Source organism: Rattus rattus, chromosome 8 (assembly GCF_011064425.1).
Source record: "Rattus rattus isolate New Zealand chromosome 8, Rrattus_CSIRO_v1, whole genome shotgun sequence".
NCBI classification, from domain to species: Eukaryota; Metazoa; Chordata; class Mammalia; order Rodentia; family Muridae; genus Rattus; species Rattus rattus.
Window position 1 is genome coordinate 97,585,758 of NC_046161.1, and position 24,598 is coordinate 97,610,355.

At 50.7% G+C, this 24,598-nt stretch overlaps 1 protein-coding gene across 1 annotated transcript in view; it reads left to right on the top strand.

The window, feature by feature from the left end:
- The first annotated feature begins 331 nt into the window (after positions 1-331).
- Poc1a (POC1 centriolar protein A) overlaps positions 332-24,598 on the top strand; it is a 67,153-nt gene continuing 42,886 nt past the window's right edge. Inside the window, exons 1-7 of the mRNA XM_032910831.1 lie at positions 332-737; positions 2,075-2,159; positions 4,315-4,486; positions 4,845-5,024; positions 6,422-6,529; positions 7,975-8,090; positions 14,810-14,943. Of these exons, the coding sequence (XP_032766722.1) occupies positions 720-737; positions 2,075-2,159; positions 4,315-4,486; positions 4,845-5,024; positions 6,422-6,529; positions 7,975-8,090; positions 14,810-14,943 (813 nt within the window). The 5' untranslated portion in view covers positions 332-719. The remainder of the gene's footprint in view (positions 738-2,074; positions 2,160-4,314; positions 4,487-4,844; positions 5,025-6,421; positions 6,530-7,974; positions 8,091-14,809; positions 14,944-24,598) is intronic.

Sequence of the window (24,598 nt, forward strand, 5' to 3'; positions counted from 1 at the left end):
AAATTAAAAAAAAAAAAAAAAAGACTTTTTAAAAAAAAAAAAAAAGAATTGAACCTAGGTCTCTAATCCATGGTTCTTATTCTGAGTGACTCTGGTTTTTTCTTGTTTTCTTTTTTTTAATATACCCTTAAGAGCAGGAACGAACCACTCTGGGGTACCAAGGCGCTAATAACTGGTTTTCAGTGGCGCCTTGGGCGGAAGCTTTAAGCCAAGAGCAATACCAGTATCCTCCTTCCGGAATCCTTAAGGCCGTCACTCAAAATGGTAAAAATCCGCCCGTCCCGGGGCATCTTGGGAAATGTAGTTCTACCTTTATTAAGACTGTGGGGTAAGTGCTATGTAGAACTTCATTTCCCCGATGGCTGTGCGCTCCGTTACCAGAGCTAGAGCTGAAAGGCCGAAACCTTCATCTAGAATTTTTTAAGTTCTCAGGAGGAAAGTGTGACAGCGAAGTGAAGCTTTTGGCTGCTCGGTCGGTTACCTCATCTGGCAGAGCTAGAGGACAAGAAGGTGGCGCCCATCGAGCAACCCAACTTCCGGTCGGAGGGCAAAAACCTAGGGCGCTTCTCCTTTAATTGCGGTGGGCGGGACGCGGCGACGCCACCGGCGTTGCTATTGGCGGCGATTGGGGGCGCGGAAACTGAACTGGCACAACTGTCGACCCAGCTATCTCCCGCATTTGGGGCGCCACTGGTACTACCAGCCCCGGTAGCCCCGCCATGGCTGCTCACAGCCAGGTAAGTCCCTGGAGAGTGGGCGCCTGGCTGGTTGGAACAATGGCCGCGAGAGGGGCGGGTGATGACGTGGGGTTCTAAGGTGACCTCCTCATCCAAGATTACAGGGTGGGCCGGGCATTGACTTAGCACCCCAAGTGCCAGGCTAGATGCTGGACCACCAGGGCGAAGAAACAAGTCCCTGCCTCTGGGATGTACACAATCAAGACACAATCAAGGCCCGACCCTTGTCGTGGCCTGGGACGTGGCCCCAGACGTGGCCAGGGTGAGCCTCGTAAGTTTGTCCTCTTCAGAGCAACAGGTCTTTTTGGAGGTGACATCCTTTCCCAACAAGTAGAAGCAGTAGGCCTTTGGGATGCCTGGGATGGTGGAGGCCTGCAATGTGACAAGGGCTTGATTCTGACCCCTCTTCCCAATCCAGAAAAGGACTCTAAATTGGTCTTTTAAATAAGAATTTGCTTCTACATGACCAGGTGATAGCTGGTGGCCCCTGATGCGCCTCAGAAGACTTGGGTAGAAATAGGAGCCAGACTTTTGATTGCCAATTTGATATTCTGTTTACATTTAGCCACACACAGATTTTAGGGGAGAGGAGGCCTACAAGTAGGAAACTGCTCAGGGAAGAAGGCATTGGGAGGGAAGGGGTCTCACTGATCAGGGTTGAACGTGCTTCTGCCCACTGAGCCTAGGATGGACACGACCTCACCCGTATGTTTCTAAGAGGCTCTGGTGAGGACAGGAGGCAGAATGAGTGAGCACTTGCTGCTTAGTTGGAGCCTCCCCCTGACCTACCCCACCATCTGTTAAAAGGCGTGGTCCTGCAGGTGCGCTTGGGCGGAGCTGGGCACTGGGCCTCATCTTTGTTTAGGGTATAGCTTTGTGGAATAGCAATGGCTTTGCTATGTCATAGAAATATCCTTTCCCAAAGTTGTTTTGTTTTTTGTTTTTGTTGTTGTTGTTGTTTTGTTTTGTTTTTAATTTCTGATGTTTGAGATAGAGGGAGATACTATGGTCTTGGCTATTTTGGAACTTACCTTGTAAACCAGGCTGGCCTTGAACTCACTGAATTCCACCTACCTCTGCCTCCCAAGTGCTGGGATTAAAGGTGTTTGCCCCCACACTGGGCCCATATTCATTAGTTGTGGATTTATTGATTCTTCCGTTTGTTCTTGGACGCGTGTTTGCTGATTGTGTACCTATTCTTGCCATACTAGTTTTTAGTGGATTCCTTAGGATTTTCTACGTACAAGATCGTGATTTGAGTGCTTTTTAACATCTCCTGGTTATTCCAGAGAAGCCTTTGTTTCTGGTTATAACCATTTGACCTTGCTCTCTCCCAGGAGGACCCCTCACTGGAGAGACATTTTAAGGGCCACCGAGATGCAGTTACCTCTGTGGACTTCAGTCTCAACACCAAGCACCTGGGTAAGGGAAGGCGAGTTTTTCTCTGGGAGATGTGGTATGGGAACACCAGTGTACAGCTAGGACATGCTGCTTTTTCTGGCCCTTGGCTTTGGTTCTAGCTGCCAGCCTTCTGGACACTGGGCTGATTAGGCTCTGTAAGCTCCTTCTGCATGAACAGAATCATGCAAATGTTCAGAGAGGTTAGGAGCCTTGACGAGGTCATGCAGCATTTATTTATTTAGCTATTCATTCATTCATTCATTCATTCCTCTTATTGAAAATAGAGTCTTTTCTCACAAAATATGTCCTGATGACAGTTTCCCCTCTCCCTACTATTCCCAGTTCTTCCCCACCTCCCCTCCCATCTGGATCTGCCCCCTTTCTCTCTCTCATTAGAAAAGAACAGGCTTCTAAGGGGGGGTAATAATAAAACATAACAAAATAAAAGGTAATAAGATAAAACAAAAACTATCACATCAGATTTGGACAAAACAAATAACAGAAGGAAAAGAGTCCAAGAGAAGGCACAAGAATCAGAGACCTTGGACTGGAGAAATGACCTAGCGCTTAAGAACACTGGCAGATTTTCTAGAGGACCTGACCCAAATCCAGTTCCCAGCACCACATGGCAGCTCAAAACTGTCTGTAGCTGCAGTCCCAAGGGATCTGACACCCCCACACAGATATACTTGCAGGAAAAACACCAAGTGTACATTTTAAGAAAAAGTATTAAACACTTGTTTACACATTCAGGAATCCCATAATGACATTAAATTGGAATTTATATAATGTACCTCGGAGGGCCTGGGTGCAGACCCATGCAGGCTCTGTGCATGCTGGTAATGCAGTTTGAAGAGAGAAACTAGGGCCAGGCGTGGTGACATGCAGCTTTAATCCCAGCATTTGAGGAGGCGAGGGAGGCGAGTCTATGTGAGTTCGAGGACAGCCAAGGCTACACAGAGAAACCCTGTCTTGAAAAAAACCAGCAAAAGGTCTGAAGAGATGGCTCAGCGCTTAAGAGCACTGATGTAGTGGTTTGCTCTAAGCAAAGAAGGAACTGACACCATTGTTTGTTCTCTCCTTGGGCTCCTTATTAGGTTTGGTTCTTTCTTTTATTTTTATCCTATCTCTCTCTCTCTCTCTCTCTCTCTCTCTCTCTCTCTCTCTCTCTCTCTCTCTCTCTCTCTCTCTATTCTTTGGGAGAAGATTTCTCTGTGTAGCCTTGGATGTTCTGGAACTCACACCATAGACCAGGCTAGCCTTGAACTTGAAGAGGCTTCCTGCCTTTGCTCTCAAGTGCTGGGAATAAAGGTGTACTTTGCCTCCTCCACCACCACCTGCCTTTCTTTTATTTTTAACTTAGATTGCCTTATTTTATGCACATGAATGTTTTACCTGCATGTACGTCTGAGTACTATATGTGTGCCAGGTGGCCCCAGAGTTCAGAGATAATATCAGATCTCCTGGAACTGGAGTACAGAACCATGTGGGAATTGAACCTAGATCCTCTAGAAGGGTAGCAAGTGCTCTCAATCACTGAACTATCTCTCCAGCACCAAGTTGGGTCCTTTCTTTTCTTTTTTTTTTTTTTCTTTCTTTTAAAGATTTATTTATTTATGTATCTGGGTGTTTTGCCTGCATGTACATTTGTACACCAAAAGAGGGCATTGGATCCCATGTGACTACAGTTCTAGATGGTTGTGAGCCACCATGTGGTTTCTGGGAATTGAACTCAGGACCTCTGGAAGAGCAGCCAGTGCTCTTAACCACTGAGCCATCTCTCCAGCCCCAAGTTAGGTCCTTCCAATAGTAAAGGGCCTTTTGTGTCTGACAGGCTCCTGAGTGTTGGGAGTGCTTGACCCTGAGCTCTTAGAGTATCAATGGTGAGACCAAGGGCCCTACAGGTTTGAATTTCAAGGACCTTGGGTTGTAGTACAGAAATGTCATGCAAATGTCCTGTGTTGGCCTGCTACAAGGAGAACTGCCAGGCCATAACTGTCCAAACTATAGGTCAGTAATCATAGATGTAGGCCGTCCCAATGGGATCCTATCATCGTCCTGTTGGGAATGCCTGTGACGGTGGAGATGGGCCTGTTGTTCCCCTGTATCCCTGGCATTGAGGTGGGTGCTCATGATTCTTGAGATCTGAGAATCATCTTGTTACTACTCTCTTCAGCCAGTGGCTCCATGGACTCAACCCTCATGATCTGGCACATGAAGCCCCAGTCACGTGCCTACCGCTTCACGGGCCACAAGGACGCTGTGACTTGTGTGAATTTCTCCCCATCGGGACACCTGCTTGCCTCAGGCTCCCGAGACAAGACCGTTCGAATCTGGGTACCCAATGTGTGAGTTCTGGACTTCAAGGGACTGACAGCATCGAGGGACTTGGTATAAGAGCTGTCCCTCCTTGGGTCCTTATCCTGGCTTTGAGCTTGTCACAGTGGGACATGTGACCTCTGAGGTGCCATCAGAGGCTGAAGCTTCACTTGGGCTGTCTCCTTATGTTGGAATGACTGCTACCTGGTGTTGCTGCTCACATGAGGGTGGAGGTGGTGGGAAAAGCGCTTTGTTTCTGTTGGGCAGCTCTGGCCTCTTTGGGGTGAGACCGGGACAGTTAGGCCTAGGGAGTTGGCGAGAACTTTGGTGTCCTTGTAGGTTCTCATGTCTGTTATGAGTCTCCTGAGTCTGGATATCTATCCTCAGCAAAGGTGAGTCAACTGTGTTCCGTGCACACACGGCCACAGTGAGGAGCGTCCACTTCTGCAGTGATGGCCAGTTGCTCGTGACAGCCTCTGATGACAAGACAGTCAAGGTGTGGTCAACTCATCGCCAGAGATTCCTGTTTTCCCTGACCCAGCACATCAACTGGGTCCGCTGTGCCAAGTGAGAATTTCCTGTCTGGAGAACCTGGGAGCGTGAAGGGTTTGGGGTCAGAAGGGCTTGCAGGTGTCAGCTTGTAACCTTGGGCAGGTTGCTTACCTCCCTTTAGTGTACCCCTGAGTCTTATTTTTCTGATCTGTATTATGTCAATAGTGGTTGCTGTATTGAACTTGTTGGGGGAGCATCATTGAGCTCTGTGTGACACATATTAGTCAGCCATGACCCTCTGTCAGGTGTGTGGAGCACTCCCAGGCTAGCAGATAGCAGCCGCAGCAGCCACAAGTCCTCTTAGTACCACGGTGTGCTTTCTCCTTGTTCCTGAGGACAGTTCTGCCAGCTAGGTAGCATCTTCTTTAGTTTGCAGAGAGAGAAATAGGCTTCCAACAGAGCAGTATCTACTCAGCTTAGTTATACTTCAGAGCTGCTGGGTAAGGACTTGGTGTGGAGGCCCTGGCTCTGGTGTGGGAGGTGGAATGCCAGGTGGCTTGAAGAATTACAGAAAACATATTCCTGCCTGTGGTTTTGTCAGCTTCTTTAACAGAGCTTTCTCATGTCACAGCTCTGCTCCAGAGGAGGGTGTCCAGGGAGCACTAAGAAACCATGAAAGTCGGAGGTTGGGGACCACTGAACTATCTTCCTCTGGAAGTTTCTTATTCTCTATGACAGAACCATTCTTATTCTGGGAGGGCCCTGCTCAGAGAGCGGGTACTGATAGGGAGGGCAAGCCAGCAAAGTTGGGTGTTAAGTCCTCGGTAGGCCTTGAATAGTAAGTCTCAGGCCCTCCATGTGTTTTGTTGGCCCTCATATTTTGCTGATGTCCTCATGTGGTGTTCCTGACCACCACCATGCATCAAGCAGCACCATCTGTGTACTGCTATAGGCCATCTGTCTCCTGGGCGTTCTGTGCTACCGTGTGCTTATGGGTGGGCACTGCAGAGGGTCTGTCTCACAGAGGAGGGCTGCTTGTCCAGGATCACTCAAGGTATCAGAGCAGCACATGCCCGTAGGTGGTTCTCGGGTCAGGCAGTTGCTGGTACACACTTGGGAGGACTTGGGAGGCTGAGGCAGGAGGATTGCCACAGTTCAAGGGCAGTTTGATCTACATATAGCGTTGCAGGCCAGCCAGTGCTACACAGTAAGACCCTATGTCAAAACAACAACATTAAAAAGCCTTAATGCGGGGTTGGGGATTTAGCTCAGTGGTAGAGCACTTGCCTAGCAAGCGCAAGGCCTGGGTTCGGTTCTTAGCTCCAAAAAAAAAAAAAAGAAAAAAAAAAAAAAAAAAAAAGCCTTAATGCCCAAAGAGTTCCTGGATCAGGCAATAGCATGCTAGAGGAAGTGGCTGTAGAGAACATGGTGTGGTACTCAAAGTAGTGTGACTTATGGTCCTGTCAACCTAGGTTCTCTCCTGACGGGCGGCTCATCGTGTCTGCCAGCGATGACAAAACTGTCAAGCTGTGGGACAAGACCAGCCGGGAGTGTGTCCACTCATACTGTGAGCACGGCGGGTGAGTCTCTGTCGTCCTCCCTCTGCGGGTCCTGCACAGAGTAGGTCAGGGCATGGTGACCCAGGGGCCTTCAGGGGCTGGGCTGTGCATATATCAGCCCTGCTTGCTGCTCGTCAACTGAATATGCCTTTCATACGCACTTTTACCTTTTCCTTTGTAGATGGAGAGTTAAGCCCCATCCTTATCCCATAGACAGCAGAAATTTTTTTACCTAAAGTTACACAATAATTTGGTCTCTTTTCCCCCTTTTAGTTTCTAGTTCTCAAAATTATAATGTGTCTTTCTTTCTTTTTTTTTTTTTTTTTTTGTTCTTTTTTTCGGAGCTGGGGACCGAACCCAGGGCCTTGCGCTTCCTAGGTAAGCGCTCTACCACTGAGCTAAATCCCCAGCCCCATAATGTGTCTTTCTGAACATTGAATCAACCCCCTAAACTGTATGTCAAAACTTAGCGTCCCCCATGGTGATGAGTTATGAATGAAAGCCTCGGTTCTCTTTTTCTTTCTTTCTTTTTTTTTTTTTTTTGGGGCTGGGGGCGGAACCCCGGGCCTTGTGCTTCCTAGGCAAGCACTCTACCACTGAGCTAAATCCCCAACCCCAAAAGCCTCGGTTCGGTTCCGTTCGGTTCGTAGCTGGTATTGGCTCTTCGTCCTATGCCGCATTACTCAGGCAAAGTAGGATGGGCCTCTGAGCAGGGATTTAGCTTTTCTACTGTCTAAGCAGACTGCGGCTTCACTCCTCATTCCTTAAGCTGGGCCTCACCGCACGGCAGGGATCCCTCCAGAGTGCCTGAGTATTTATGCTTGTGCATTGAAGGCTCTTGACTGGTCTTCCAGAGACAGATGGGCGAGCAGCCCTTGTAGCACTGCCAGACCTTCCCACCCACACCTCAGTTGGTGGGACCTGCCTTGGAGCTAGCCCTGGCAGAAGAACCCCAGAGCAACTTGGCTGACCTGCTGGTCTGAAGATAGCTATCTCCACTTGTATTTAAAAAATCAGCAGGGGGCTGGATGTGGTTACACACACTTGAAATCTTAGTCCTGAGGAAGGGAGGTAGGAAGGTCGGCCGGGGCAACATACTGAATATGGAGGTGTTGTCTCAAAAAAAACTTAAAGACAATGGGGTTGGGGATTTAGCTCAGTGGTAGAGCGCTTGCCTAGCAAGCGCAAGGCCCTGGGTTTGGTCCCCAGCTCCGAAAAAAACAAAAAACAAAAAACTTAAAGACAGAAGAGGAGGGGAAGGAGGGAGGAACATGGTTCCTGATAAGTCTACTTTATGTCACTGCTGGTCACTGTTGTCAGCTGCTTTTTGGTGTCTCCTGGCTACCTGGTAAAGAAGCATGTTCCAGGTTGAGGGACCTGTGTGAGCAGACACACAGGGAAAGGGCGCTTTGGGTGCGTCCTATCCAGGGAAGAACTCTTACAGTATGTGACTGTTCTCTCTCCAGCTTTGTCACCTACGTGGACTTCCACCCCAGTGGGACCTGCATTGCTGCTGCTGGCATGGACAACACGGTGAAGGTGTGGGATACGCGGACTCACCGGCTGGTGCAGCACTATCAGTGTGAGTGTCGAGCAGTGTCGCAGGCCCACAAGCCGCCACTGCTGAGACGGCACGAGGGCCGGGCATCTGCTTCATTGCCTCGGTGCTTAAATAGGTCCAAAGACAGCCCCGAGCTGGGAGGATTCCTGCGGCTGTTGGGTCCACCAGGATGAATAGTTGGTGTGGTAGCCATCTTGGCTTGGAACGTTGGTCAGGTGGTGCCCTGCTATAGCAGAGTCTCACACACGCTGTAGCTGCCGAGTCTTTGGTGAGTTTCTGGCTAGGACTGTTCCTGAGGCCTGCTCCTTGAGAGCTCTATACTACTCATCTCTCCCTGTGACCGAGATGACTTTCCAGGGCCAAGGAGATGGGCTGCATAGAGGTTGGTGGGACCTTGGCCTCGTGTTACCTTCCACAGGTCTTCCTACAGCCATGAAACACGTAGAAGGTTGCTTTAGCTGAGGGCCAGCCCTGGTGCCAGGCCTAGGCCTATGGTCCCTTCTTTAACTGTCACCTGTGGATACAGAGCAGTGGGAGTTGACATTGGGTTTAGAGTTCAGTCTTTAGCACTCTCTACCCCAATGTTCCCGTAAGACTTCCGTGGTTGCTTCTCGGACATTGGAAAGCAGCACTTTCTTGGGCTGCCCAGCTGAGGAATCCAGGAACTGGGAGAAGTTCCTGGTTTGGGACAGGTCAGAGTGGAGTGTGGATTCTGTAGCCAGCTTCAGCATTCTCAGCTGTGTGACACTAGGTGGTGGGTCAGTGACTCCTCTGAGCTCTTGGGACAGTGATGGGGTTCATCTTACAGGTGGCAAGCCAGGGCTTGACTTAGCTCTTGTTAAGAGGGAAGAGTGGCTGGCACAACATGGCTACAGTGACAAAGATGTTGTTGCTGCTGGCCCCAAGTGTTCAGGAGTCATCCAGTCACTTGTAGAGACATACAGTCCACAGTGCCACCAGCAGGTGGCAGGCTTAGCCACCAGAACCAGGCCTTTCCTAGTCAGAGCCAAGGCACCTCCCGCTGCTGTGCTTTCAGAGGCTTCCAGAGCAGAACAGTCGGCTGCACGTCCACCCTCTGTAGACTCAGAGGCTTGGTTTCTGTCCTGGCCCAGGCCCGAGTTAAAGGCTAGGGCTGGAGACTGGGCGCTGTCTCCATGTTGACTGGTGAAGGTGGCAGAGCAAGGAGAGTCTGGGCAGGGAGAGATGAGACAGGAAAGGGACCAGGGAGTGCAGTGGCCAGGAGCGCAGGCTCCTGTGTTCTGTGACCCTTGCCCATGAGGTGATAATCTGCTGAGAGAGTATGTAGGGGTATTACGGCACAGCGCTTGGTGTGGTTTGTGCCACACGACCCTACACTGGGAGAAGAGGATTTCTAGCTGTCTCTGGAAGAGTCTCCCTGATAGAGTGGGAGCCTGGGCCTGGTATTCTTGAGTTCTAGCAGCATGTATCCATTGGAAGATCTTTGAATGCCACCTTTAAACCTAAGGTCCCAAATCCTAGTGACTGGTAACTCTGGGACGTGACACTCGAGGAGCAAATGGAGGAGGGGCATTTGAGAAGACAAGTGTTGAGAGAGATTCTGCTATGATGTGTGGTTGATAGACCCTGGTCATTGCTGCATGGATTTCCATGCTCAGTGTAGCATGAATCAGAGTGGTTAGGCCAAGGGCTGCTTATGTAGAACGAGTAGAGGCAGAAGCTGATGCCGTGCTGGTGGAGGGGCCACCTGGGCCTTGGGATCTGGGACATGAGAAAGAAGGGCCAACCATTATGGCTGGAGCTGGAGGACCACTAAAGAGGAAAGGACTCCACAGCAGCCACAGTGAGACCCATGAGACAGCTGGGGAGGGCAGAGTCCAGAGGAGAATGAGATCTCAGGAGGGGGCCAGCAGGAGGTGGAAGAGTTCAGAGGAGGTAGGGAGAGGACTGTGGGTTTCAAGGGAGTGAGCAGAAGTGCAGCTCGGGGCTAGCAGGGCCAGGAGGGCCTTGGGTGAGCATCAAGGCCAAGTTCCGAGTGGACGGGAGTGCTTGCAACCCACAGGTTCCTCTGAAAGCTTTCAGTGGGAGTTTGCTGCTTCTTTGCCTCTTGGGATGGAACTCCTCAGCAAGGCTGCAGGGTCATATTTCTCGGCTGTCCTGCTGTGTGTCGGAGCCTTGTGGGGACTTTGTGCAGCCTATAAACACAGCCGGCTTCCTCCTGAGCTTCCTGCCCAAGGCTGTGGCACCTGGTAGGTGTTCACGCGAGAGCAAACTCACCTCTCAGCTTTGGGGATCACCTTCCGGGAGTGGGAGGGGGTTACAGCTCACTCTACTTTCCGGTACTGTACCTCTGGCTAGGTCTGCTCAAGTCAAGGGCCTTCACAGAGAGCTTGGCTAAAACACTGCCAGGGAGGGTCACCCTCTTCAGTGCACCCATGGGTCTGTTTGGAAGCTCTCAGCACTGTTGTGGTAGCAAACCTCTGATCTCTCCTCTGTTCCAGATTCCTAAGAAACCCAGGTGAGAGTTCTAAGGATACAAAGTTCAGTGTCTCCCGTGGTGGTGCGGGATAAGAGGCTGGTGGGCTCTGAGAGAGTGTGGTTAGTGCTTGCAGTGAGTACCCAGCGCCCGTGCTTCTGTCCTCGCCTCGGCTGTTGGAGTGAAGCTTGCTTCAGCTGTGAGTTACAGCATGTAGCCAGTGCTGTTGGTCTAAGGTGGGCTGAGTGTCCTCCCCGGCAAGGTGTTTCTTGGCTCCTGCCTCTCACTGCAAGGAGCAGTTCTGATTTCCTAATTCAACGAGGAGCCAATGGGCTGGTGGAGCCCTGATAGTGCCAGTTCCCGTGGAGGTGGGTTAAGCACCATATGCTCAGAGCCCACGTTAAGACTGTTCAAACATCTGAGCAGCAGCCCCCGCCATCCCTGAAACCCAGAATGTGCTTTGTGGTTTGCGAACATGTGCAGGCCCATGATCCAGGCACAGGCCTGGGTGACCAGCAAGGCATGGCCTCTCCCCGCTTCATCCTCAGGTAACGTGAGGCTTGCCTAGAGCCACACAACTGAGAGCCAAATCTAGCTCTTCAGTAGGAAGGGTCTGGGAGTCTGCCCACTGTTCCCACGCTGAGGCCTACGCACTCTAGTGTTTTATTTACAAAGCTCCTGGGAGGCTTGGCTTGGTCATTTCCAGAAACTTGACTTGCTAAGTCTTTGAGTTCTCTGGTCACTGGCTCCTGAGAACATCTATGTACCTCTATCCTACCCAAGGGGTCTTTGCTTAATTGTATTCATTTTTGTAGGTATGAGTGTTTTGTCAAACATGTACAATGCCCAAAGAGGCCAGAAGAGAGCACTGGGCCTCCTCAGACTGGAGTTACAGATTGTCATGAGCAGCCATAAGGGTGTGAACCATGACTTGAATCAGGGTTCATCAGAAGAGCAACGAGTGCTTGTGACCACTGAGCCATCTCTTTTAATGTGGTACTAGGAATTGAACCTAGGACATCAAGCATGGCTTTCACCAAGCTATATACCCTAGTCTCATTACGAAGGCCTTTTTGCTCTGTTTTGTTTTTTGATTTTTTTTTAAAGTGTTTGTGTGTGTGCGTGTGCGTGTGCGTGTGCGTGTGTGTGTGTGTGTGTGCGTGTGTGTGTGTGTGTGTGTGTCTGCCTGCAGAGGATACTGCAGATACTGATAGGATACTGGATCCCCAGATGTTGGGAACTAAACTCAGGTCCTCTATAAGACCTGAGTTATAGGTTACCTGAGTTATAGTTATAAGCAGTACACATTCTTTTTTTTTTTTTTTTTTTTTTTTTTTTTTTTTTCAGAGCTGAGGACCGAACCCAGGGCCTTGTGCTTGGTAGGCAAGCGCTCTACCACTGAGCTAAATCCCCAACCCCAGCAGTACACATTCTTAACTGTTGGGCTATCTCTCCAGAGCATCATGGAGGGCTTTTAAATGACTTTGCAGCTAGCAAGATACTGAGCCTTTTATTTGGTGTTCTAATTTTTTTAATTACATTAATTTATTTAAATGTTTGTTTAGAGTGAATGCATATGTGTGTGCACGTTGCATGTACACACATGTGAATGTGCCATGGCATACTTGTGGAGGTCATAAGACAACTTTGAGGAGTTGGTTCTCTTTCTGTCATGTGGGACTCAGAGATTAAACTTAGGTTGTCAGGTTTGGCAAGCACTTGTTATTTCTCTGGTCCTATTTGGGGTGTTGGGACTTAATGTATTAGTCAGGAGCAATGCTGGCCAACCTTCTTCACTGTCTCCTATCATCCCAAAGTGGCTATTTATGTGACCTTGCTTAAGTGACTTAAGGGTCCTTGCTGCTAGTATCAGGATACATTTAGGTATATTCAGCATTCCTTGGAGACCCAGAGCCCACTGAGTCACAGGAATACGAGTTAGCATCATGAGGAGCATGTTGGTCCTTGGAAGTGAGCAGACCCCTTTGTGACAGGATGTGGAAAAGGAGCTCAACCCCAGCACCATCTACCTCAGAGAATCCATCCTCCCAGTCACCAGGCTTTATCTGGGTCCCTTGGCATCCCTGGACTCTAGCAGGCTCAGGTTTGCCAAAGGCTTCTTCCTGTACACAAAATAGTGTCCGTGGAAAGGATTGTGTGTACTTAAGTCTCTCTCCAGGTTCTCTGCTGCCCATAAGCTGTAGCCATTTCCTGGTGTTTAGGGGCAGGGGCTGCAGGACCCTGCTGGCTCCTGGTTGACCTAGAGCAGCGTACTGCTGAGCGTCTCTGACACAAGTTACAGTTCCCAATCTAGATCACAGCTAGGAGCACACAGCTACCAAATGATAATCTGTGTTGTCCCTGATATCTGCCATAAAGCTAAGGCGACTTGGACAGCTCAGGACGTCATAAAAAGGAGGTTGTTCTTGGACAGTCACTGCTCAAGGCATTGTGACGAGAGGCTCATCCCTTTGTTGGCTATGAGGAGAGGCTCACCCCTTTGTGGGCATTTGAGAGAATATTATGCAGTGATGGCTTTTGGGGTTGGAATAGATGGATCCTGCCCACTACCTCAGCAGAAGCAGAGCAGAGGAGACTGTGGCCAGCAGTCAAGGCAGGAGAGCAAATGGGGATAATGGGGGTGGGTTCTATGTCTGGATGTCCCTTGAGCCTGATGTCAGGCTCAGCCCTCCTCGGGGGTCAGTGGCTGTAGAACCCTGGCATTTGTAACAGAGTGGGGCTTCTGTTTCTTTCCTTTGGGGACAGTTTTCTTTCTCAGGTAGTGATGGGGTGCATAGTTTTGTGTCTACATAGACTGCTGTCCTTTTGGTTCTGGGGAAGCCCAGGGCTCCCCGAGCATGTCTTACTGTGCTCCACCTTTCTGCCACTGGCTGTGCCTCTGCTGCTTTGTCTTAGGTGGGTCAGGGGTCAGGGTGGCCTTCACTCCAGGGCAGGCGGAGGGGTCTCTATTCTGTCTCCAGGAGTGGGCTGTAGAAACCTTGAGATCTTTTCCATGCTGCTTCCCGGAGTTGTGTCATTGGAACGTGTTGTTCAGATATAAATATCAGGTTACATAAAGCCTTGGCTGTCTCCCTAAGTGTTCCTGGGAACATGTCTGCGCACTCCCCGCACATTCATACACCAATGCGGCTCGCATCTAAAAGGCTTCTTGTAATCCTTGTGGGCTCTGCTAAGGGCCTCAGAGGCTCCTGAATGCTCTCAGAGCCCAGGTGAAAGCCTGGTTTTGAACTTGTCTCTATGTGTGGTGTTGCCTACCTCAGGGTCATGGTTACCTCAGCTCCACTGTTTCTCCACTAGATCAGTGGTAGTGACTAGGAAGACACTGGGTCTTACCTTTGCAGCCTATAACAAGCAGGTCCATGCGTTAGCTATGATGTTGCTCCTTCCCTCTGTGGACCGCATGGGTCTACCTGTCTCTCTAGCTCCATATACAACATACCCTCAACCTCAAGGAAGGGCTGTGTAGCCCTTGGGGCTTCTGAACATCCATCATAAGTAACTGCTTCCTCTCCATTTTCTGAGTTCTGCTTGGTGGGAGACACCAAGCTAATAGTGAGGGACTGTGCTTGTTAGTCTCTGTCTGATAAAGGTTGTGATGCCATGAGACACCCAGGAGTGAGTAGAGTGGACTGGTGTGAGGCTTGTGGTGCTTTGGAAGGGAGCTGAGCAAGCTTCCTAGGGGAGTTTACTTTAAGTGGAGAACTTTATGATCACAGACAGGGCAAGAGACTTCTAGACCCATTGGGAACAGCGGTACAAAGTCTCCACAGATGGGTAAACCACCAAAGTTGAGAAGATGGAGATTCTTGGAGAGTAAGGGACACCAGAATAGATGGTTGGTTTGGTGGAAAAGGAGTCTTGAATGGGTAGAGGAGAAGGGCACAGGGAAATCTCTGCATCTTCTGCTTGCCTGTCCCCATACAGGTCCCCTCCTAGAGGACAGCATATTGTGTGTATGTGTCCTCTTCTCTTCCAGCTTTCTGCTGAGCATTGTGGGACAAGGTGAAGGGTCATTTGATCCTTTCGCTTGCTGTATGTCTCTCTTCCTTGTGTCTTCCAGTGCCTGCCCTTGGTCCCCATCCATAGATTGTGCCACTCTCCTGGGAAATCCATGTGGGGTTCCCTACCTTGCTTATCAATGGCCATCCTAGCCCAGTCCCCTGAGGCCGATGCTGAAGTGCTGTTGACCCTTTTCACCTGTCTCAGGCTCTGGCTGTATTCTGGGGGCCTCTCAGCCAGTGCCTGATGGCCATCTTTTCTCCAGTACACAGCGCAGCTGTGAATGCCCTCTCCTTCCACCCATCGGGAAACTACCTCATCACAGCCTCCAGTGACTCGACCCTGAAGATCCTGGACCTGATGGAGGGCCGGCTGCTCTACACGCTCCATGGGCACCAGGTGAGGGGCGTTGGTGTGGCGTGGGGCAGAAGCACAGCTTTGATGTAGGTGTGGGGCTAGGTTTCACCTAAGGGGGTTCATCTGAGGGGCATTCCCTTGGAGCCCACCATGGGTCCATCTCAGCCTGGACAATGGAGTGAGACGCAGAGATAGGCCTGGCACCAGCAGGAGCCAACCGGCCTTTTTTGTGACCTCAGTTGATTGCTGGGGTTGAACTTGGTGTGCCTGAGGAGGAAGTAGGGAACTGAGGTGGGGGAGGTGTGGGCTGAATGGACTCAGTTCCTAAAGAGCTCTTTGGTCTGGTGACTGAGTAGTGTCCTGGAACCTTAGTCACCAATGGTGTTCTGGGACACACTGATGTCCCATGACCTCAGAGACAAAGATATGTTTTCCGAGGTTGGGGCAAGAGAGGGAATCTGCATGTTTGTTTAAGGACTTCTGGCATTGAATCAAGGGAGCAGAAGTTTTCTACCTGAGCGGCTTCAAAGAACGTTAGCCCTCTGAACTCTGGTGGGTGGTGGCTAGTGTAGGGCTCCTGCAGTCATCTATGGGAATAGGTCTGCTTGCAGCTCTCACTGGCTGTTAGCCTGGGGCCAGGCCTCAACCGTACCCCTACCAGGGAGTTGTGATGTAGCTGTCTTCTGCTAAACAGATCAGTCACCAAAGTATCGTCTGTTGGAACATCGTCACTGTGTGCAAGTCGGGTCCAGGGATTTTAAGTTTGTCCTTTACTCCATCTGTGAGCTGGAGGAAGGCAGGATAAAGAGTAGGTCAAGTCCTCAAGGGCTATGGGGGCCCCGGAGCCAGGTGTGGAGGATCTAGCCTAAGGCTTCTGAGCGGTTTTGGAAACCTGTTATCTGTTGTTAGGCTACATGGAGCCTTTTAGCCATGGCTCAGAGGTGAGGACATAGCCTTTTCTTCTTTCTTGGGACCTGAAAACTGCTTGTCACCCCAGTGTAGTGGTGAGGCCTGTCTTCTTCGCTGTGTCGAGGAGCTGAAGGCCCTGTCTTCCTTGGGCCTCCACAGCCAGGTACAACGTGCAGTGGCCTAGAGTGTAGTGACTGCAAGCCATTGCTTAGACTCACGTGTAACCAGTGTGGGTCTTGGAACAGGAGAGCCCGTGAATGTCACCTCTCCTGCTCCCCATGGGCAAAACAAAAGCACTCCTCAGAAGCAACACGTAAGCAGGTGCATATCAAATGATGGTCCTGATTTTCCCTCTTTCTCTGAGGGTCCAGTGTTCTGCATTATGGAGCACACAAAGGCAAACCTGTCGACATTGTTCTCCCTGCATCCGTCTATCATCTGCACCCTGCCCACTGGGTCACACAGGAGGGAGACAAAATGAAAGTCGTGGTCCTATGCTCTGGTACTTTCAGCACCTAAGGCAGAGGAGCTAAGGGACTAAAAATGGGCAGGCTGAGCCTTAGAAAACTCCAAGGGTTGGGTAAGAGTGGGCAGACCTGCCTGTCTCCTATGGTGTAGCTCAGATGGAGGTGATAGTCAGAATATAAGGTCCATGTATTTCTCTCTATTCATCCTCTAAGTTCCCCAGCCAACACAGAAACAGGGCTGTTTGTCACAGGTTTTACAGGTTTCTCTTCTTGAGGTCTATGATGCCCAGTCCTCTGTTGTGGTACTGCAGGCCCAGGGTATCCTAGGCTTGGCTTCTTCAGAGTTCTGCAAACTGGCCAGGAAGTGAGGGATTGTCTGGCCCTGCTCCATGCCCAGGTTTCCCAGGATTCCTGCCCTTTCTAGAGACACTTATTTTTAGTCTACCTACTTCCTCTTCAAGACCCCTGTGCACTCCCAGCTGGTGGTGGCCGCTCAGTGCTATTCTCCACACCTAGTTTCCTCGTCCTCTCAGCATAGGGTGGCTGTGTGAGCTTTCTCTTGGGTGCTTACTAATGTAGAAGTGGTTTCTGGTTTGAGAAGTTGAATGTCATGGTTAGGGCAAGGCAGTGAATGTGAGGTCAGGGCTGAAGGGAGAAAAGGAAGGCCATGACTGCTGATATGTGCGGTAGGGGAGAAGGCTTACTGTAGATAAAAGAGAGATCTTAGCCCGAGGCATACACATCTCAGAGAGGCCAGAGTGAACACGATCCTAAGCCAGGCCACGTGAAGAGGGAGAGGAGAGGAGAGCCAGGAGAGTAAAGGGCAGACAAAAAGGATTGGTAATCAAACGGCTGGATTATATAGGGAAGGCAGCCCAGCCATACTTTGTAACTGAGGAATGCTGGGAGAACCTGGCTTCTAAGTCCGCTTTGTGATGGTTTGAGACCTAACAAGGGCTGCTTGGGCCTTATTTATCCCAGCCCAGTCCAGCTCCCCCTCCTGGCTCTGCCCTATTTGGAGGTTCAATGTCAGCTTCCCGAAGAGGAGAACGGCCTTGACTATCTGAGTCGTTGGTTAAAAAGCCCACCACTCTGTGCATATGGAGAGCTGTGGTCAAGAATGGTCTGATCTACTCCATGCTTGGAGGTTAGTCTGGGCTGTCTGTGACTTGAGAGTTTGTCAGCTGCTACCAAGCAAGTTTGGCTCAGCTGCAGGAAGTTCTCTGTACTCTTCTGGCTGAGTCCTTGAGAGAGGATTTGCTGGTAGTCACATCACAAGAGGCTCTAGACCACCAGTTCCCAGTCCCAAGTACTACTCCGCCTGGGAAATCCATTCCTGCCTTGATCTTCCAGAGAAGTGCAGGTGGGTCTGGTGCCTAAAGCTTTCACATCCTGTTCCAGGGGGCAGTGACATGGTGGGGGTTGAAGCGCAGCTGTTACCACATGCCCAGCTTTATGCAGCTTAGGAGCTCTAGGGCTGGCAAGTGGTTCCGCCCTGCTGATAAGCAGTGTGGCAGATTTGGAAGCACTTCTGAGGACAGGTGACACTGAGAGAGCCTCACGAGCTTCTCAGGACAGCCTCTCACGGCACAGTTTCTGCCGCACCCACTTGCCTGTCACATATGGTTTTGACATTTGCATTGTGGTTCTTACCCTTGGCTCTGCATCACCGATCTGGTTAAGATGCCAACAAGTCTCATGGCAGCTGTATCCCTACTTTATTGCTGTGTAACCCTGTTCTGGCCTAGTGGGAAGGATAACCCATGAAACTAGGCTAAACTCGGGAGGACAACTATGGGTTATGGGGCTCTCACTGCGTGGCAGTCCCCAGGCATAATCCCCAGACCGCTGTTACAAGGATGTCCACTGAGAGAAAGCAACTTCCTTCTGCTTCCATTTCCACCTGAGGGAAGAGGACCAGCGTGGGCTGAGGGTGGGGCCTGCGGGAGGTCAGCCTCAGTCATACCAGGAAATAGCCCTTGACCAGGAGGGAGGGGGCTGTGCATGCTAGAGAGCTGTGCTTCCATGTTCTGTCAGGGCAAGGCCTAAGCAAGCCTTTTGGGGAGACTGTAGGGAGGGTCCCACATAGGAGGAGGAAGGGCCAGGACTGCAGTGCTTTGGGTGACTTTCTTATCTGGGTTGAGGCCGCAGCTGCCTCAGTCCGTCTTCCCATCGTCTCCTTGGACACAAGGGCATTAGCATAAAGTAACTTGCCAAGCACCAGAACGAGCTCAAAGTTAACTCAGTCAGCTTTGGGTTTCTTAGATTGGACCTGTGTGCAAATGTGGAAGGCAGATATTAGCCAAGGAGTCTGACCGTGTGGCAGTCTGGTCATTCTCTGGTGTATGACGGACCAGACTTCCCAGTGGCCCACTTGAAGGGCATTCTGTGTGCAGCAAGGGGTTTGATATAGGGTAAAGGACCCCCACTGTGAGAATAGGGTCTCACAATGTGGGGCAATGGACTTAGTTTTGCATGAGTGGCTTACTTTGTTGAGCTAAAGGCTCACTCTGAGTTGAGGGGCTCACTCTTGAGTGAGGAATTTGCTCTGTGTAGGAGAGCCTCATTTTGGGGTAAGGACTGAGTCTGTTGAGCTAAAGACTTCCTCTGTGGGTTACGGGGCTTTCACTGTGTGGAGTGAGCTGAGGGCTCACTGCAGGGTAAGCAGGATTGCCTAGCTCCATGTCGTGTTTGTTATAACAAATGCCTTAATACCATACCTCCAGGCATGGTAGCATACTGTAGCGTCCCAGCATTGAGGACTCTAAGCCAGAAGGTTTACGAGTTCAAGGACAACCTGAACTACATAGTGAGCTATTGCCTTAAAACAACAGCTATAAATAAAAAAATTCCCTAGTTGGGCAATCGATGAAGATAGAAGTTGTTTCCTCACGCTCTAAGCCTGGGAGGTCCAAAGTCAAGATGCTGGCCTTGGTGAGGGTTGTTGCTATTCTCGGCTTTCCAGGTGGTACCTCCACACCACCTCCTTCTGGGAGGAGGCCTGGGTCACGTGTTCTACCTCACTTGGCAGAGAATAAGTGGGCAAAAGAGCTAAGTCCCCTGTCCCCTCTGTCCATTTATCTGACCACCTGATTTCTCTAAGACCACACTTTGGAACCCTCACTGCTTTGGGACTAGATTTTAACATGCATTTTTAGAAGAACAAAAACATTTGAACCATCAGAGGGATAGAAATTGGTAAGTTTATTGTAGGCATAAAGATTTCTGGTGTTGTCCTGTGGGCCTGGCTTTGGAGCTCAGATTCCCGTAGTCCATTTTACAGTCTACGTTGCTTGCCTGCACCTGGGGCGTGTGTGGCTGGCTCTTCTGAGGTCCTTTGGGAACACTGGGGTGACATGGCTGACAGACCAGACAGCTGGGTGAGTTCTTCGCTGACATGGACTTGCTTGAGCCCTGGACCTTTCTCGCTCCGCCTTAGCTTGGAGCCTCTCAGCAATGGCGGGAGGGAGTGGCGTGTCTACAAGGCTCTAGATGCAAGCCTGAGTGGACACTGTCGCTGTTTCATTCACTGGATCAGGTCAGCTCCAGAGAGGGGCCTGCTCTGGGTCTGAAGCTTGGGGGTCTGCCTCGATGGTGACTGAAGCAGGAAGGAAGAATTCCCAGCTTGTGTCTCCACTCAGTGCAGATTTAGGGAATTGAGAGTGGTGTGCCCCCTCATTTTACATCAGGGAACACCAGCAGGAGAGGGAAGGGCTTTCCCACTAACCGCAGCTGTCATTTAAAGCTTCGTGCCCTGAGCAGGGCCCTCACAGATCCGTGTGGCAAGTGTGGGGGCAAGATGCTAGAAATACAGATTTATTTTTCTGTGTTTTCTGAAGCGTAGTCTTGAGCCACGCTCATTTCGGTTTAAATCCCCTGGAGCTATTTGGGAGAGGATCGTGGGTGGGTGTGGGCAGAGAGTTAAATCTGGTATTAGTGGCTGTGCACTTGTATGCGTGTTACTGCAGACTGTTACTGTGGAGAGACTGAGCTGCACGCCATCCGGTGAGCACAGGCGCTTGCCCTAGTGTGGGTGGGAACATTTGCATTGGACAGAGGCTGCTAGCTGTCCTCGGTGGGCTCCTGAGGGACCCACAAATGTGTTCTGGGCGTGTGGACCATGCCAGGTCCTAGGCTGGGCTTGGGGAACTGGAGGAGAAAGAGGAATCTTTGGTGCTTGGGCAGCCCCTGGGGCTTCAGCAATGGAAATTAGATTCTGGAACATGTCTCTTCACCCCGTGTCTCAAGTGCACTTAGTCATGTTCCAATCACTTCGTTTCTGAGTATGCTGGTAGTCAGCAGGATCTACTTGGGATTGGTTGGACTCCTCTGGGAAGTGTAAGGGGCCATGTAGACAGGGAGTGGTAGCTTAAGAAACCTAGAGTGGGCTGGGCCTTTTGCCTTCTAGCAACCCAGAGTGGAGAACTGGGAGCAGAGTCCTGGGTTGAGAGAGAGACTTGCTGTTCCTGGGTAGCACCTCCTACACAGAGTTGCAATGTCCCTGTGGGTCACCACTTCGATTTATCAACACCTGATAGGCACAGGGTCAGAGGCCAGAGCACTCACACCAAAAGTCCGCTGGCCTCCTAGTCACCACATCTCTGATGGCCACTCTTCTTTTTGTCCTTCTCAAGGAGTGCGTGGTGTGACAGCCCTGTTTGTTTACTGGTACATGGAGTGTCAGGGCACCCGGCTAGACTTTGGCCAGCATAGCTCTTAGGGCACCATGGTCGGAAGCAGGTGCCATAGAGTCTGGGGAGTGTGAGGAGAGTGCCGAGGTCTGGACGGGCTGCTTAAGGGTAGTAGAGTATTCAGTGGACTCACTATGGAGCTGTCTGCCTACCCTCCCTCCCTCCACCCCTCTCTCCCTCCTCCTTCCCTCCTTTTTCTTGTTTCACTAATGCTTGCTGTTTAAAGGAAATAGACAGGGAACTGACCAGATGGTTTGTGGGTAAAGAACCTTGCTGCCAAGCCTGATGACCTACATTCTATACCCAGAACCCATGTGGTAGAAATAGAGAAGCGACCTCTGCAAGTTGTCCTCCTACTTCCACATGTGTGCCATGGTGCACACATGTTCCTGCTAAATAATTAAAGTGTAGAGGGAAAAAAACAAAATAGCATAGATTCTGTGAGTCTGGAAATTGACAAAGGAAAAGAGGCATGTGGTAAAATGACTGGATGTGAGTTCAGCCAAGCACAATAGGGTGAGGAGAGAAGACAGGGTAGATAGCATGTGTATGCAGTGTTCATGACGGATTAAGAAACATCACCTCATAAAACCACTTCGGGGAAGGAGAGGCGTTGGCCCTAGCTGAGCTTAGGAAGCATCTACATGGATGCAGTCAAGAATCAGACAGGGTTGCCAGCACAGGGGCTGCTCTGCTAATGTGGGGGTGCAGGGCAGCTGGACTCTACACTGCTGAAAGCCCAGCGAGAGATGATGCTCGGGCCACATTTAGGACTCAGCGTAGAGGGACCAGGGACAGACCTATCCTTAGGAGGGAAGAACTCAGCAACATCCCTGCTTGGAGCTGGCACAGTGCACAGGAGTGATTAATCAAAAGGGAAGAATAGGCCACCACAAAGCCAGAGCATACCATATTTGATCAGTGACATGGATAGAGGAAGATTCATTCACTTCCAAATAACTCACTGCCTGAAGAAGAACTTGGGTCAAAACTGGCAATCTGGGAGGGCATGCCAGTGAAAACATTACAGACTAGCGACTTCCTGGGGTCTGGCTAAGGCGGAGTCATAGACAGATTTGTAGCCTCAAATTTATTTAAGATGAAGGAAGATTGAAAATGACTGAAGAGCTCAACGTTGGAGGCTCTGGAAGGGGTGATGAGGAAGAGTCCTTCTGTGGCCTAGCCTTTGAGGAGCAGTGAGCAGTCAAGTTAGAATGCTGGCGAAGGGAGGACAGAGTCTGGCAAGATGAGCAGAGGCCAGAGCATGTCAGCATGGAGAGCCTGGTCTGCACAGTCAGTTTAAAGAACACATCATCATGTGATCTTGTCATCAAGCAAACATCATAGCCCGTACTTGACAAACCGAGGTGGCCACAGTGGCACGGGGATGCAGTCTGATAGGAGTGCAGGCTACACTCAGTGCCCCAGGCTGCCTACTTGGGTCTGGGCTGCCTCACAAGCTGCTGGATGAGCGCTGTTCTCTCTAGGAATGCAGAGGGTCCTGGTTGCAGGTGCCCTGCAGTCCTCTCAGTAGACACGCACTGCTGGGGAGGAGTGTGGGTGGGCCCCACAGAGCCTCCTGGCTGCTTGTGCATCCCTGAGTCTCCTGAGAAAGCACCAGAACTTCAGCCCCTGGCCTCTGGCCCTGATCCCCCTGTAAGCAGGGTGAGTTCTCCAGTGAGTCACTGCTGTTGCTGCTGACATCTTGTTCCCAGCTTGGCATCTGGTGGTGGAGTGATGACAGGCAGGGGAGGGAGCCACAGTGCGTGTTTGCTTCCTTCATTGCTGGCCCTTCCTGGGGCTCCTCCCGTGATCTCCGGGTGGGCAGAGGGGCCTGGCCGCTTTTGAAACTCTGTGCTCTGGTTTCTTTCCTGTTTCTTTCTTTCCTCTTTGTTTTTCCCGCTCACAGTAAAAAGCATTTTGTTGTCTTTTTTTTTTATTATTATTATTATTATTATTATTATTATTATTATTATTATTATATCACTGCCATACATTCATCAAAAACTTCCAAATATGAAAATGACCAAGATTGTCAAGAAGCAGGTAGCCATTCTTTGAAAGTGTGTCACCTCTCTCCATCGGCTGTGTAATCCCTTGCCAACTATCCACTGGAAGGGACATTCCGTACCTTCACTCTGCAGATGCAGCCAGTGGTGCTCAAAAATGGAGTCACGTGGTCCAGGATGCCTTGCACCTGGTATTTGACACTCACTGTTCATGGATGAGTGGGCAATGTTCCCTATCAGTAAAAGTGGGTCCATTATCTTGGTTAATGGTAGCTTAGAATCCCTGGGGCTGCCGGGGGTAGGGTATACCGGAGCCTGTGGCTCCACTTGTGTGGAGAAGGGAGGTGACAGGCAGGCCTTGGCTTTAGATTGTGTCCACTTGGGCTTTGTTTCCCCCAGCGTGGAGTAGTAAAGGCACACAGTGTCCTCTGGGGATTGGATGGGTTAATGCAGGTGCAGGGCGCTGAGCCATCGCGAGCTGATGTGGCACTCTCTCTGTCTCTCACTCCATTCTGTACACCTCTTAGAGAAAGAACTAGAAGTGGATTCTGGAAGTGTGAGCAGACATGTACGCTCTTGTCTCTGCTCAGTCTGCCTGTCTCCTGCGGGAGGAGAAGCTGCTCACGGCTGTGAGGTCTAACCTAAGCCATGCTGAATGCAGGAAGTTTCCCTAGGCTCCCCTTGTCTCTAGTCCAGGCTCTGCTGCTGAAGGCCCTCTGCCGGGCAGTTCTCGTTACACTCTGGCCGTCTAGAGGAACTGAGATGACCTCTGTGACAGATGTAGGAGACAGCCTTTGACCTGGTTTGCCTGCAGAATGGCAGGCACTAGCCACGGTAAATGTATGGCTGGAGGAGAGATGGTTGTGTCTGTGGCTGTGACCAGATCCTTGCTTGGATTATCTTTCTGGAATAGATTCCAGGCATATGGGGAGGAATGTTCTTTCTCTATTGGGAGATCACGATCCTCCCCCAACCCATCCTGTTTGTGTTTGTTGGAGAGTGCTGCATAGCATGTACTTGACATTCCCCTTTAGATGGTTACTCTGACCTTCAGTCCCTAGGAAGCCGGAGCAGCCCATCACCCAGTGTTCAGGCCCAAATGTAAGGAGAATGCATGGGCATGGGCAGAGACATTGGCACCATTTGGTCCACTACCCAGGTGCCTTCAGTGTTTTCCTCCTCAGCCTGCTTCCTGTTGTTCATACCCCTGACTTTGCCTTGTTCGTTCGAGTGTTGGCTTCTCCTCGGGCCTCCCATTTCTCTGGGCTGCAGCAGGGCACTGTTAGGCCTACATCAGAGAGGTGAGTGCTGATCTCAGCTGTGCATCTCTGATCTGCTTCTTCCTGGGGAAGCCATGGAAAGGAAGCCAGCCTGCCCAGCCTGCCAGTGTGAGCGTCCTGCTCCCTCCCTCTGCCTGCCCTTGATCCTGCAGCCTGGCCTCCGTGGAGGTGTTTGGAGGCTGAGGCCCAGCCGTGCTTCTTGTACCTGGACACATGCAGGCTTCTTGGACAGAGGCTAAGGAGGCTGTGTGCTGAACAAGTGCTCAGACCTTTGTCCCACTGCGGCTGCCATTCAGGAACTATGCATTTAGACTCAGAGTGACGGTTGGGGAGGGGTTGCA